The sequence below is a fragment of the Phaethon aethereus genome (genome assembly GCF_964289735.1).
Source record: "Phaethon aethereus genome assembly, chromosome: 1".
In the NCBI taxonomy this organism is placed as follows: domain Eukaryota; kingdom Metazoa; phylum Chordata; class Aves; order Phaethontiformes; family Phaethontidae; genus Phaethon; species Phaethon aethereus.
Window position 1 is genome coordinate 51,619,980 of NC_138575.1, and position 15,821 is coordinate 51,635,800.

A 15,821-nucleotide genomic window follows, 5' to 3' on the forward strand; every position below is an offset into this window, starting at 1 on the left:
TAGGCACTTCACAGAAGTTTTTTTTTTTCTCCTGCAAGTTGAATTTCATTCTCTGATACCTAATGCACAGAAGACTGACTACCACTAACATTAATTACTAAAAATAAATTGCAGTAGAAGGACTTTTTCGGGCAAAAGCAATGAGTGAATTCTTTCCATTTCCAAGTCACTGGTTAGTACTTGGAATAGGTATCTACTATAGGCTAGGTCAAGAAGTCATTACCTTCTCCTGTTACTGAAATATTACCTTTCCCTTCCAAAGCTGCCTTCACGCCAGGTGACTACCATCTTCTCAATGTTTCCCAAGTCCAGTTTATCAAAGGAGAAAGTGCTGCAGTGAAACGTTCTTTTCACTTGGACGTGGTGGCATCATGGCATTTTGTTGACTTGGGTGCTCTGAGCCCTAGGAAATGTAGACTTTCCAGCACCTGTTGAATGAACTACCTTATTTCAGCTCCCAAGAAGCCCAATCTCAGCGTGATCAATGTGTTTTTTAAAGAAACTCTGCTAGCCAAGATGAGTTCATGGGTGTAGCTGCTGTGATGCTGCAAGGCAGAAAGGAGGATGATCTGGATAAGACTGATATTGGCGAGGGCCGTCAGTCAGTCCAGGGCCTCGAGCTAGCTAACCTGTATCAAAAGGGAGACAGCAAACTGAATGAAGCCCGAAGTGCCACATTCCCGCTGACTCGTGCCCAGCTGTAACGTTGTGAGCTGGCTCTTGGATGTCCTGATGTTTGTGAGGTGCCTGCCTCGGCTCCCCTGCAAGCCCCAGTCTCACCCTGCCCGCCCGCCTCTCGCCGCCATACTGCGCTCTACCGGGCGCACGGGGAGCAGAGGAGACGCGTTGGGCGCGGGCGCAGGCGCAGTGAATCCCCTGCCCCACGCCCGCCCCTCTCTCACGGACCCGGTACTCGGCAGACGCGTGAAAACGCAGAGCTGGAACAGGCCGCTGCCCTGCCCTCTGTCCTCTTCCCCCCGGCCCCCGCTCTCCTCCCGGAGCCTCGGAAGGCGCCACAGTTCAAATCCTGCCTCCGGTGGCTCCACTGCTGCCTGGCAAACCCCCGCGTAACCACCGCCACCAGACTGCACGCCGGAGCCTCCTCCGCCGGCAGCCCCAGGGGGGCCAGAGCAACCAGCCCGTGCCGCAGCCAGGCTCCGTGCTCCGCTGGGACTCCCTAAACCCACAGGTCATGCAGTGTCTCTCTCTCCAGCTTCGCATTTTTCAAAGCGGTATATTTAAGTTGCTCAGGATGTAAACACACGCAAGAAGCAACCAGATGGGCCAACAACAAAATTTACGAATCCCGGTGTAGCACGAAGTAGAACGGGCTGCCCCTTTTCATGTTTTTCTACTCTTTGCATCAAAGCTCAGTGTCTCTACATGCATTCCAGCAGGGAGAGCAGCCCCTGACTAGCCAAAACAAAAATCCTCGGGTGGGAGAAGCACAGCTAGACCTTAAGCTCGCACGGCTGCCAACTAATTTGTAATGCCTAATCATAGCAATTCAGAGGCAACCCAGCTTCTGTGACCCAGACCATCTGGACTAGCACAGAGAGAAGGAAGTTACACATCCGAAATCCATCTCTCCAGCCATCACCCCCTGCCCTCATACCTGGATGACAGCGGATATAGAGCTGAATGCTGTCAGCATGGTGCTAGAAACTGAAATTCATGTGGCAGCACGTGACAGACCCCGGAGGGAGCAGAACTTGTGATGCTGATAGCACCGGAGCTGTCTCAATCAGAGGAACAGGGAGCCCCAGCTGCAGGGACAGCATTAAATTAATAAATATTACACAAAAACAGGTGAAATAGCCTACAGCAAACTTCACCATTTCAAACAAACAGAGCATTAAAATCCTACCTTCCAAGCAAAAAGGAAACCCTCACTGGAAATCCCTGGCCCCAGACACACGCTCCAGTAGCGTGTAGCAGCCTGAGCAACGGGGAGAGTCTCGGTTCTGGGTTAATTCATGTTCACTTCAGGAATTATGAGCACGGGTAAGAAGAAACACTAAATAAAAATAAAGGCTCTGAGTGTTTATATATCTGAATTACTGGAACTTTTTTAGATTGCCTTGGTTTACAAATTATTTTTCGTGTTACAGAAAACGTGGATGTCACAGATAGAAACGGCAATCTCCAATTACACCACGCAACATGAAACCAACAAAAGCACTGCTTTCTGCTCCCCAGCTGAATCCCCTGAAATTTAAAAATGTCAGCACAGCACCAACAGATCCGGGGGAGACTGCTGTGGTGATGTTTCTGAAGCGAGCAGATTTCTGACTTGACTAGACAGAAGCGATGAGCTTTGACCATGGGACGTAGGAATAAACTGGGGGGGGAAAATGAGCCACACGATGAACATACCACTCTTGGATGGTCCTGTGCTTCAGCTAGGGGAGGGCTCTTGCCATCCAGGGAAGTTTTACTACAGCTTGTTGCTTCCTAGAAAGCAGGACAGGTGCAAAACCTACACTGGTGAGTCTACTCACCAGAAAAGTCTAGAAGGGTATTCCAAGATCATGGAAATTGTATTAATAAATTTAATGAAATTAAAATTGTATTGCCATAGCTCCCTATAGTTATGCTTCTCTACCTACTAAACTATAATATCACAAGGTGTTTTTTGCATTAACATTGAGCTTGTGGAGACAGATCAGTAAAAGCATATATTGTGTTGACTCCCCATTAATTTTTAAAATGAGATTATTTAAGTTTCTTTGAAAAAGGTCATAATTACATATAACATTCAGTTAAACAAGAGATGCTGCAGAACATATAAACAGAAAGAACAAAAGTGCAACAATGCCCTGCTTTACTGGCCTTTTTTTTTTTTTACCTGAAGTTTTTCACCACTTCATTAACAGCAGATCTGTAATTGTTTACATCCATTGCAGCCTTTAGAGTTCAAGTTTGCTTCACAAACTTGAGTGTTCCTTTTGCATTAAACCATTCAATACTTCACTGCTATCCCAGATCTGTGGTCCTTATAGCACCTGAGCCCCTGTTAATCACTTTTTTTTTTCACCCCCTCTTTTTGAGGTACTTCAAGAGACCTGCAGAACAGCCTGCAACCGCTTGCCACAACATTCATGCAGGTAACTACCACGGAGGGAGGGTGCTCTCACCAGGTTGGCCTTGGCTAATCCCCTGAGATTAGCCATAGTCAGGAGAGAAAGGGAGACTTCCCTAAAGCCACTCTTAAGCCGCTCTGTCACTTCTCCCCCTTTGTGTGCCCAATCAGCTAGTCACCCTCAGCAGAAAAGTTAGCCCTTCGAATACCCCTTCAGTGTCAGAAGCGACTTCAGGGGGAACTGAACAGCCACACCGATGAAGACTACGCTGAAGAACGTAGGAGTGCCATTCCAGTTATTTGCCTTATTCATAGAGAAGTCAGCATTCACTTCACATGCACCTCTACTCCAGAATCAAATTAGGCATGAGTTCAAGTATTGCCCCTAACCCAGCTCCACCCATCAGGATGCAGTGGTACATTTTATGCACTTGAGCTGGTTCACCAGTACATACAATCCCTGGTCTGGAGGCTCTATATATGTATGTACTTACCAGGTTCAGCATCCTCCGGATGCAGCCGAGGCCGCTGCGGTACACATTCCTGCTCTTCCCCCTGTGCCTGTGATGGACAAGTTTTTGTCACAGCTTCCTGGGAAAGGAACAGCCACTCAGGCTGCATGCCAAGTGGTGAATGTGTAAGGCAGGAGAGCAGAACAGAGTGGAGACAGCAGATCTCCTCCAGGACACCACCCAAGCTGCAACCACTTAGCCACAACTTGGCTTACACAGTGGTGCTCTATCTCCCCGACCCCAAGCTCAGCTGCACAGTGCATCACACCCTCCCGCTTCCACCCCTGGTGCCTCACCAGAACCTCATAGTATCTTGAAACCAATGCTGGTAAGACAAAAAGATATTTCAAGCCCAGAGAAGCCACACCTGACACACTAAGCTCTGCGCTTTGTGCGCCAGCAGAAAGGAGGGTGTGTTTACTCCTCCGCATATTTTTTGCCAAAATGACCTTAAGCCAGGTTCTGCTCAGTTAACCAGACAACTAAGTAGTCCCAGAGATTCAGTATTTCCCGGAGGCCTGCACATCTCCAAGGAGGACATCCCAGGGGAAGGAAGTATTCACGCACAGCCTGTCTTTAGGGAGACATAAGCTCAACAGGCTCTTCTGTGGTCTGGAGAGAAAGATGCCTCAGAAAGCAGCTGAGGCAGAAATTAACTTCCCAACTTAAATTGCCTTTCAGGAGACTTCTTCTCTCTGACTCTCTCCAGTGTCTCCACAGAGCCCCTAGGAAGATCTGCTTCAATAGCGAAACACAGGTTTTTTCTGAATGCCCCCACAATTCAGTAGTGGCTTTGTCACAGGACTGATCTCACACACACTAATCCCCTGGCTTCTCTCTGCAACACAGTTCCATCCTGAAAGAGATTTTCGTCTCACAGGTGAGCCCTTCATTAGTCTAAAAAATAAAACAAGTGCTACCTCCAAGTCTCCCAGTTGCCAATTGTCCAACTGCACTGAACGCGATGTCTGAAGACAGCCAGTGACAGAAGGGCTTTAACTGAATGCAGATACCCAGCGGTTTTGTGCAGTTACTGGGAATGGAAAAACTACTCTGAATTTAACTTGTGAAAAAACAAATTTGAAAAATGGTCATTATCACTCCCTCCTCAGGAACATGAAAGCATTTGTTGCAGGTCCCCAGAAGTCTAAGAAACTGGAGCATTTAGCTTGTTCTTAGATGCGTGTCTTCCCAACAGTTCATTTGTAAAATGGTATATCCCTCATTTCAAAGTAGCTTTGCCGTCTGAAGTGGGGCAACGTAGTTTTGAATGACAGAACTGGTCTATTAGAAAGGTCAAACTTTTTTTTTTATTGTCATTAATCATTCCTTTCACAGGTTAGAAAACAAAAATGACATCTCAATAACATTTTATCATAGTTTATACAGAACCCGTTGATGCATGGTGTCATTTTCTCCTCCAAATCCAATACCACCTTCCAAATCGCAGAGTTTAGGAACTACAGTGCACGCTGGACTAAATTCTTTCACGATGTTAAGGCACAACTACATGATCACAAGTAGTAAACACAAACACTGAAAATGGAACTTCAATTAAAAAGAAACAAAACACACTCATGCACCAAAAAAAAAAAAAAAAAAAAAAAATCTATCTACACCTACCAAGATGGTATGATCCAGTTTAAAAGTGCAGTACTCTGTAGGTAAAACTGCAACATAAGGATAGTATTATACATTGCCTCTAAATACTGCGTAAGAACTTAAATTTTTTTCCATTTATATTTTATACAATTTTACAGAAATTAAGTTGTATGAGCAATATTCACATCTGCAATAATAAACTGATCACCAAAATTCAGAAAAGAGGCAAACAAGACAATGTAATTTGTGGCACGCATCCTTTACAGAATACCATTCATCAAGTTCACATCTTGAGTACTGAAGAAAAAAAAGAAGACTAAATTAATGGTACATTTCGTGAATGAGGCAACCTATGGCCAAACGACAAAGCTGCATACAAAATTGTTTTTACCCAGCAGACCGTGGTTATGAAAGCCTGTGGTTATGATTTATTTCCTGTCCAGCAGCTAGAGTTTGCAAGACTGAAACTATAGAAGTTTAAAAGAATACAGCAGAGTTTACAATAACTTGAAACTACTGGATACTTTGAAACACATTAAAAAAAAAGACTTAACCTTTTTCCTTTTTGGTGATAAACTTTTGCAATTTTGGCATTCATTATAACTTCTACATAATATGACAGTGAGCAAACCTTAAACTTACCTAATGTTTGAATTCCACGCTGAGAGGTAGTTTAAACGAAAATTTATGTAATGGCATCAAATGGTGGGGTTTTATAATTTTTTTTTTTTGCGTGTGATTTTTTTTTTTTTCTTACAAAAGTGACAAATCCTATACAAGCAGCATTTTGGACACATTACTATAAAAAGTTCTGGTATTTGCTAACCCAGCGAGACATTCTTTTAAATGTCCCCTTTGTGCCAGGAATCAAGCTTTAGCGTGATACAACGGAGTACTTTGCAATAAAGCCGACAGCAGGAGCCTGGACCTGCCAGCACTGGCCTGTTGACATATAACGATGATCACTCTTTCCCTGCCCTCTTTAACCAAAAAAGGCAGGAAATACAGATGAATTTGTTTTTCATTTAGGTCATAGGGTGAGGAAAAATTGGAAAACACGCCTGCCAGGCTTCTGCTTTCATAGTAACGTTGATCCAAAAGGGTTAGTAGGGCTTCAGTAATCTTCAAACAAGCAGATACTCCTGTATCTACTGCAGAGTGAGTGCATAGTATGTGGTGAGCTACAGACAAAAGGCAGACTTTATTATGTTAACTAGTACCTATCCTCTTCATTATTGTGATCTTAAGTGGCATCTAATGTTCCCTCTAAAGATGCAAACCTCTTTATTCAGTGCCCCTTAAAAAAAAAAAAAATCCCCAAAACTGAGTGCTGTGAAGGGACTTTACTATCAAATTATTGCTGTTTTTGAAAAGTACACCACTTAGTGATTTTGGAGAGGCTGTGGTTGGACAATAATTTTAAACTTATCCTAGAAGGGGTGCTGAGGTCAAGACTTCAAAAATTAAGAACTGTACAACTGGCAAGACCCTTGAAAATACATAAAATTCATGTTTTCTCATTTTATAATCTTAAAATGAAGCTCTACAAAGACAATGTCTGTGTGACTACGTGGGGTTTGTTGTTACATGTGCTCTCAGACGATGATCGCATTTTTGGTACAAAGGAATTATGAGTAAAATTCTCCTTACTTAGCAAGGGGCCAAATGTAATACAGTGAAAAGTCCAGCTGAAGATGAACCTTCTGTTCATTGATTACAGCTAACACATGCAAAGCCAACAATGACATTTCATTTACTGTAGATTATATTCAGTTAAGACAGCAAAAAGTGCATAGTGCAAATGACAGTGTTGTTTCCTAGGCCTCCAAGAATAGGAGAGTGGTAGGGGTGGTACTTGGAGGAGTACTTTATCAGTTTCAACATACTCAAACCATAGTCTCATTCTTCTTGGCATAGTTTATATTCTGTTTGAACTTCAGCTCTGGTTGTTTTCTGTCTGCCACTGAGTATTGGTCATACATTCTTCAAGTTTTGCAAAAAGCATTTGTTCCTACTTTGTGTTTGACATTTAACAATCCCGAAAAGTACCTGAGTTTTGCAGATTCCTTCTTTAGGAATGTCACCTCTAGCATGACAGACTCAATTGTTCTTGCTAGTGTAATACAAACACAGCAAGGTTATTTCATGCTTCTGCTCCCAAATCCCTTCTTGCTTCACTAAGAAAAGCTTTTCCAGTGAGGATTCACAAATAATCCTAACCATCCCAAACCCAACAAAAATAGTCATTGTTCTTGTGTACCTAGCGCTCCACACTCCATGGCAACTTGGTTACTTGACACCTTCCAAAAACACAGGAAAAAACACGCACTGTGCCCCAGAGCCTCAGACTCTTGTGCCAGAGAGTGAAGCCAGCTGAAAAATGAGATCCCTCTAAACCTCTTGCCTCTCTTAGAAGCTGCAGCAGAAAATGCCTTTCGTCTCTTCATCTGCAGACAGCAACTATTCCTACTGTGAGTCATTAATTTTATCCTCTTTGTTCAACCTTTGCAGAACGGGGAAGATTACTGGAAGGAAGGAATACATAGGGAGAAGAAATAACCATGAAGCACAGCCAGCTAAGATCAAAAGCCTGCCACTGACCTCTGCAATGCTACCTGCCTCCAGAGGCATTGCAGGATGGAAGTATGAAATATGGTACTGCTGACATGAGGCCAGAGTAGAACAGTAGGATTTGACATTTTGGAGGCAACAGCCCAAGGCATTGTAGCTGTTTTATTGGGAAGAGAGGAGATGTCTTCAGGAAGTCAAAGAACCTCTCCCCACCCTTAGCAAGACTATCCTTTACACTTTTCCGATTGCCTCCGTAGCTTGTCGCAGCCCATGTAGCAGCTGGTCTCTCATATTCTGCTCCCCCAGCAATTCTGAATGTGGATGGAGTGTCCTGCAGAGGCGACAGTTTCAGGTACAAACCCCACACTTCACCGTCACATACCTTGATGCCACAGTAATGGCTAGTAACCAAAGGCAGCATGAGGATCCCACACACCTACTGGTTCGAGCGCTAGTTTTACCATTATTTCCACCTCTTGCTCTATACTGGTCTCTCCTCAGTGAATCAGATCAATCTGGTTCTTGCTAGAGGCTGCAAAAACACATCGCTGTGCATCCTCCGCTTCAAAGGCTCTAGTCTCTTCTGCCATTTTATTAGTTTTCCCCTCTGTTCCTGTGTCTGCAGTCTGAAAAATCGGTGCATTAAACTATTTTGTCTGGAATCCTTTTTTAACTCAGCATGGTAAAAGTTACCAGGCTTTTTACTAGGTTTTCCTATTATTTATATTTTAAAGCAGTGCAACAAAAAACACATTCCTACTGACAACATGCCCATCAAAACGGTCAGCCTCTCCAAGCAGATTTATAAATACAAAGTTTTTCACCTTCCAGTTTCCCTAATTATCTATCTCATAGGTCATTTTACTGAGCTTGAGCACAACTTCCAAACAGGCAGTGAGGCCAAGAGCATTACAGGGTCTATTATACCATCAACTTGTCAACAAATACAGACCAGTACTAAGAATCATAAGCACAAAAGCAGCATAAGATTTAGCAATAGAGTAATAAATTTACTCCAGTGAAAAGCTATAGAAATTCTGACCTACTGCTGTAGACTCAAAGCTCAAGCATGAAAGCTTCTACCCCACCAAAGTTCCTCCAGATTTTAACAATCCCTCTTTCTACAAATGTGCATTTGAAAAGCATTCCCATCCCCTCAAAAAGTGGGTCATATAAACTGGTCAGCAAAAAGCAACCTTCAGAAATCAAGCTGGTTTTGCCGCTGAAGCTAAGGGACTCCAGACGAAGGCCTGATCTGCAGTCAGCCAACTGCACTGCTTCGGCAGCCAGCTGAGTGAGGTGACTCTCCTTGTTTTTACACAAAGGCAACCCTACTAGAGCTTCTACCACTTTCTCTTTACTGCAGAGCTCCCTCCTCAGCTTTCACATATTCCCATTCACAAGCAAAATGCCTGAACACAAGTGAGTCTTTTAACCATTTTCCTAGCTCCCCCTGAAAGCTTTCCATCTTCCTCTGCCTCATGTGTTTTGTCTTTGTGCAGTCATGGGAAGCTTCTCTCTTCCCTCTCAAAATCCCTTCTGCTCCACGTGGTTGTCTTCACCCTGAGAGCAGCACGAGGCTCCGTGTTCTACACAACAGGGCAAAGTGCATCTAGGCTGGAGCACGACTGTCACATCTTTCCCTTTCCCATATTTCTGAAATCACATGTCAGACAAAGAAAGGCTTGAAAGCAAACTCTTCAGATTCTCTCAATAAATAAGTAGAAAAAAAATTCCCAGAGGCAGAGATTCTGTTCATATTTTCTATTCAAAAGACTCTTATGCCAAACAGTTACACTGATGAGGACAATCAGCAAGTCCAGACACTGTTCATACCGAATCGTGGCAGCAGTTGTTTCTTTTGAGCAAGCAACGCTCAAATTTGAACCAGAAAAGCAGGTCAGTATTTCACATAAACTAGGTTGTATCCCAAACCCCTTTACAGTGAGGAGAACAGTTACATAATTCAACTGGCTTTTGGGAAATAAGAATTTAATTTTAAGAAAACTCCTTGAGGAGGGCTCCTTGAGGATGCAAATGTAGAACTAGACAGGTAAGCTAAGAAGGGATATGAACGATACAAATCACTACTTCTGGAGAAGAGAGAATAAGATTTTTCACTTCAGAGTTCATCAGGACTAGACATTTTTCATAAAAGAGACTCTTCTTCATTCACATGCAGAGCTGTCAATAGCTAAAAGGAAACGAACCTGCCTAATGATGGCTAAGCTTCCATAATTGTGACAGAATTTGATTCCTTACCTAGGCAAGAAGTAGAGGAATTCAGGACACAGTCCTCTTCTCTGAACAACTGGGACAATTTTGTAAGACACAGAAGGGCTTGAGGTGTGGTGAATTTATTAGGGTATTTAAGAAAAAACGGTCCCTAAGCATTGGAAGGTATCTGCTCAGAAGAAATAACCTTAATGGTTTTGAAATACCAGATACAAAGGGAAGAAAAGTTAGAGACAGGCAGAAAAGAATGAACAGGTGTAAATAAAATAGCAACAAAAAAAGAAGTTTGGAGCCTACATGGACTCTACAAGAAACCTCTGTTGCAAGTAAGAAAAGAAAATATTAATAAATATCTAAAGACATACGTATTGGCCTCTTATTTAGAGCTGCTTGACTTATAACTAAGCCAGTAGCAGGAGATTCACACCACTGTCCTGAGCAGACGAAGTCATATAACTAACATAACATTTAAGAGTCCCCAGTAACAGGGGTCAGATGGAACAACGAAAAACTCAGGTTTGTTAGGTGTAGCTGGAGTTCAGCTTCTTCCACCAAAAGCTGAGGGAAGGGACAGAAGAAAAGGTCAGATAAACTGCAGCAGTCTCAAAAAAGACTCTTCTTAGTAGGATACCGAGCATGGAAGGTCTGGATGTCCCTTAGAACCACAAGGACCTCTCAGAGCTTCCAGGGCATGGGCAGGGGAGGGATGTGCTACCACCAGTATTGTTTGTTTGCTTTTTAAAACCCACATATAAGGGTTTCTCAAATATTAAAATCCATCCGCTGAATATGTAGAAGTGCAATCAATCAATACGGGATGGAGTATTGTAATGTATGATGTAATATTCCTACAATGTCAGCTAAACTCTGTCTCATTTGTTCACACATACTCTCTCTGACACACATACACACACACAAACTCTGCAATGCAGTATGTGTAAAGATGTTCCAGTATCCAAGCGCTGTAGTTGGATAAGGACTTGGGTGCTGATACTACAACAAATTCAAAGTGGGCAAATAAAACTGAGTTGAAGTCCAGCCGTTACCCTCACTGGGGAGTTCGAACTTTAGAGAGAAAAGTTCAAGAACCAGAGAGATAGAAAGAAAACAAAATCACAAGGGGTTATAAAGAACATCAGATATGCAATCAAATGCAACAGTTAGTTATGCTTTTACAGCAACATTTGATACATAAAATCCTCACAAGTTTTTGCATCTTCCTTTTTCTTTGAAGGAAACAAGAATAAACTGCAATATCACATAAACGCTGTTTCTCTTGAACAAAAAAATAAAAGATAAAAAAATACATTGTTACTCCTCTGTTTAAACTTTATTTACAAATAACTGGTATTTCTAATCTAGACATAGAAGCTCTTTCCAGGATAAATGGCAATAAGCTATGGATGATCTGAGCCCATGTCTCACAAAAAATACAATAGTTTTACTTGGTATCAATAAACATTTTAAAATATACTAAATTTTGCCAAGTGTTACAATCATTGTCCAAACTGAATAGTAGTCTGAGTGCTGAACGAAGTGCATCAACAGAAATTATAGACTTTAGTGTAACATTTCTTTGTCACTCACGATAGCCAGTTATCCTTGCAAGTCATTAAAGCAAGTATCGCAGACCCGGACAGGCTTCTTAGAAGAAGGAGTTAAGGCATTCTTTGCTGAGCACTCGGCACAAAAGATATTTCCACACTGTCTACAGTGGTGCTGTGTAAGAGAAGAAATACACATGCACATCAATGATAGGGAATCGATCACTTGGTAGAGATCACTATCATGTCAAGTCAACTCCCATGTTTCAGAAGTTAGTCTGAATTATTAAACAGTAGTTACACTGAACACAGAAGGGCACAGGAGTAAATCCTTTCTAAAAGGTATAGAAGTAAAATATTCTGAAGTGCTTCACTAAGTCAGGACACTATACCAGGTTCGGAAGTGCACTGATCGAAGTTCACCTTCCTCTTGAATTTCTCCTCTTGAACTTATTTTGGTCACATAAAAACATGTTCTTCTTACATGTAACTACCTGCTTTCACACGGGAAGTACCCTTGAATCAAAGGATCCAGCAGCCTTTGTTCAAAGACTACCCAAAGTACATCACTACAAATAATGCAGGTCAGGGAGAGACACCTAAAACGAAGTCAGGAAGCACTGCAAAATGAACCTCATGAATATCCCTCATCTACTTCAATGCCAAGTCACTTGTTGGAGGGATGGTAATCTCTGGATGAAGGGCAGATCCTGACAATTGAGGGATGCTAACATCTTAGCTGACCAAAGCTGTTTTTTACAAAGAAGGCTTGACTACAGACCTAAAACACATCCAGTTGCTTCTTCTATTCCATGTCTAGTCGGTGTTTAGAAAGTAATAGTCACAAAGCACCAGATCATGTTGGTGCCTTCTATTTTCACATATATCTAACTTCAACAAATTCACATTCCTTTTTTACCTGTAAATCCAGTTCAGATTGCTTATAAATAACAGTGTAATTTTGCTTGCTCGTTTAGGGAACTGAACTATTTTAATACTGTTTATAAACTGATGCTGTTAAAATGGCAAAAGAATCATGAATGAAGTCAGGTCCACAAGCTTTATTTTTAATATTTAAGGCTCTGCATGCAATAACTGTATTCTGAGATGTCCTGAGTATCACAGCACTATTAAGGCCTTTTCTGAAGTTTGTATCCCATCTAAGAGTTTGAAAACAATAGGGAAAAAAAAATCCCCACAGACACACAGTAGAACACACCTACCCTTCTCACTGTCACCGAAAAGCCTTTTCCACAGGCCATACAATTCTGTACCTCATTGTCTTCTGCCCACTTCCTGTTGAGAGCTTGGGTGTGTTTGATCTGTATAGAAGATATTAAAAAAAAGCTTTTTTTTTAAAAAAAATGCATGTCTAATTCCTACTAATTTCCTCTATTTTCACTGCACACACTACCTAGTGTGGTATAAAAGCACCAATTCTGCCACGATGCTGAGAGTTTATATTTGTTCAGAGAGAAAATCTTCTAACTTTCAAAACTGAGAAGATTTAAGACAGATTAAGACCACAGACAGGAATATGGCCCTCATACACCACAAGCATAACATCTTAATCACTCTGTAAATGTAACCCACCACCAATCTGACACAAACCTGAAATTCTCATAAGTTCCCACACAAAGAATCAACAGGTTTAGTTGCTTCAAATCCAATTATACCTGTAATGACTGGTTTTCTCGGCCAAGTTCCTGCATTGCAGCAGTAGTGTTGTCCAGCTTTTTCTTCATTTCTACAAGTTTGGCTTGAAGCTTTTCAATTTCTCCCTCGCTTTTTATACACCTGAGGAAAAATAGTAAATAGTTAGCTCAAAGCTTATGAGGCAATGTACACTGCCTCCTTTGGGCAGGTTGTCATGACTGAGAAGTTCCTCTCATAAAATCCAGCCAAAAATATCCTTGCTGTGAATCGTTCTTGGATGCCTTGACTGGAAAAATGTTCTCTTGTAACAATCAATTCAAGATTATCTGGCATTGCTCCCAAGTATCTGTGGCTTATTAACACCTGGAGTTACTCCCAAAATCAGGGACAGTACTGAATGCAGTCCATCAATAGCAAGCGCCGATAAGTACCCCTGTGCAACAGGACACTCTCACAAACCAGCTGCAGCAGACCAGGTCAGACAAAGGAGCAGAAAAGAAACCTTTTTCTTTTAGCAAGGCCACGTCCCATCAGATGAAATTCGGTTAACTGCTGAAAGCCAGATTTCAAAGGGTCTTTATCTGCCAAGCCGTAAACAGCTACTGGATGAGTTCAGCACAGTTTGGCAAGGGATTGCCAAAGAAAGAGGATCTCACTTGAATTGATCCCATCCTTTCCCAATGTCTATTGCTCAAAAACCAAATCAGCAAGCTTGACAGTATCAAAAAAAGTTTTCCACTCTGACTTCACCAAACATGTCAGAAAATATGGATGAAGAAAGTTTCCTGTCTCCCAGGTATTTCTTCTACCCTAGTAATCACTGCTTTCGGGTAACTCCCGCTGCCTTACATGCCTCCTGCTGCCTGAAGGAAAGGTGCTCTGCTTACCTAAGACTTAAATATATTGTAGAGGCAATAGTGGAAGTGGAGAAAAGGAGACTGTAGATTTTCAGGAGGAAGAAAGTGACTCTTGTGTGAACCTTAGCCTATCTAATCCAACTACACATTCCATCTCCTAACATTGAGCATTGGGCACACCTAGAAGTCCCTAAGCAAATTCTGTTATCAGAGGCACTAAGAAGTCTCTTCCAGGCTTCTGGATGACTAGGGCGACCACTCTGACGGAGTCAAGGCAGTGGAGCCTCAGAGTGACAGAGAAGGATAGTTAACTCGAGTAAGAGAAGTTCTCTCTAACAGGCCTTGCAAGGTTCACACAACAGATGAGATGAGAAGCCACAACCTACACACCTCAAAGCTCAGAGCAGCCCAATGCATTCAGAAGGCTCTTATGGATAGGTGTCAATCTTTGTGCACAAGCACAGAGCTGTGACTTTGGTGATAAGTAAGCCTGATAAGCCTGCCTGATTTTCTACAAAACAGTCACCCTGTCAAAGCCCACAAAGAGCACAGTTTGTTCCCAACCCCCTTGCAGTGCTTTGGCAGGGACAACAGAAGGTTGCACTCTGGAAACTGCACCCACAGCTCAGGCACTAGGGACAAACATGGATTTAAATAAAGCATGAATATAGTATCCTGAATCAACTGAAACAAGTTTTCAGTGTGAGGCTATCCATTTCCCAAACTACGCTTCCACATCATCATGACCACAACTTACCTCTCCAGCAACGCTCTTCTCTCATCCTGATTATTCTGCACTGTTGCCTCCAAGACGGCAATGTCCCCACGTAAATCATCCGTCTGTTTCTCCAGCTCACTCACTCGCCTCTGACTGCTTTGCCACTCTTTCTTCATGGTAGCCAGGTTTTCATTCAGAGCTGTGACCTGCATGGTGAGCTTGGTCTCCTTTTCCTCATGTTTCCGGTTTTCTTCTTCTTTCTCTTTTTTCTCTGTGTGCTAAGAAACAACGGCACAATGAAAAACAACCTTCCAAGTATTCTTTCCCTATTCCCTACATTTAATTGAGACAAAGAATCTTACTGTACTAGAATCACTACTTTCAATCAACAAACTCTCTTAGACAAGGCTGTCATCCCACTGAACTTCCCTACAGCATTAAATGCCCCAAAGATTTCTGACCTTGTCATTTAAAAATTAATGTAATGTGAAACTAAAGTAAAATCTTTGCTTCCTCTCTGTCCCTGAAAGAATCCAAAGGCGTGTTCACAAAACAAGAGTCATATACTCTCTAACATACTAACCAGTTTAGCTTCAATTTCAGCACATTCTTCCTTCAGCTCCTCTTCTTTCTTTTTCAGCTGATCTTTGACAGCTTGATGGTTTTTTTTCTCTTGTTCCAGAGCTGAATTCATATTATCTATTTTGCCCTGCAGCTCTAATTTCTGTTGAATCAATAGCTGTTTTGCATCCTTGAGATTTGCCACCTCCTGTTAGGATACAGAGCTCAAAGTTAAAGTAGCAACACTGGAAGTGTAAATTATTTAAATTCAAAACTACTGTAATTCTTTCCAAGGAGAGGACAGTAATAATTTTTAGTTTATCCCTGGAAGAAAGGATGATTTTATAGCACAATGATTTTCATGATCAAAGATTTAAAACTTAAACCTATATTATGAACAACATTACATTTTAAAAATGAATTTAATCACAGAATCTTTGGGTTGAAAGAGACATTTTAAGGTCATCTAGCCCAACCTCTCTG

At 42.0% G+C, this 15,821-nt stretch overlaps 2 protein-coding genes across 2 annotated transcripts in view; one reads left to right on the forward strand and one right to left on the reverse strand.

Annotated features, from left to right (window-relative positions):
* PLEKHG7 (pleckstrin homology and RhoGEF domain containing G7) overlaps positions 1-2,504 on the forward strand; it is a gene marked incomplete at its 5' end in the record, with an annotated part of 34,526 nt that extends 32,022 nt beyond the window's left edge. The window contains one exon of the mRNA XM_082012594.1: positions 2,112-2,504. Within this exon, the coding sequence (XP_081868720.1) occupies positions 2,112-2,219 (108 nt within the window). The 3' untranslated portion in view covers positions 2,220-2,504. The remainder of the gene's footprint in view (positions 1-2,111) is intronic.
* An 8,532-nt stretch (positions 2,505-11,036) lies between these two features.
* The window catches only part of EEA1 (early endosome antigen 1), a gene marked incomplete at its 5' end in the record, with an annotated part of 71,756 nt that continues 66,971 nt past the window's right edge, over positions 11,037-15,821 (reverse strand). Inside the window, 5 exons of the mRNA XM_082014015.1 lie at positions 11,037-11,721; positions 12,770-12,868; positions 13,223-13,343; positions 14,817-15,055; positions 15,361-15,546. Of these exons, the coding sequence (XP_081870141.1) occupies positions 11,599-11,721; positions 12,770-12,868; positions 13,223-13,343; positions 14,817-15,055; positions 15,361-15,546 (768 nt within the window). The 3' untranslated portion in view covers positions 11,037-11,598. The remainder of the gene's footprint in view (positions 11,722-12,769; positions 12,869-13,222; positions 13,344-14,816; positions 15,056-15,360; positions 15,547-15,821) is intronic.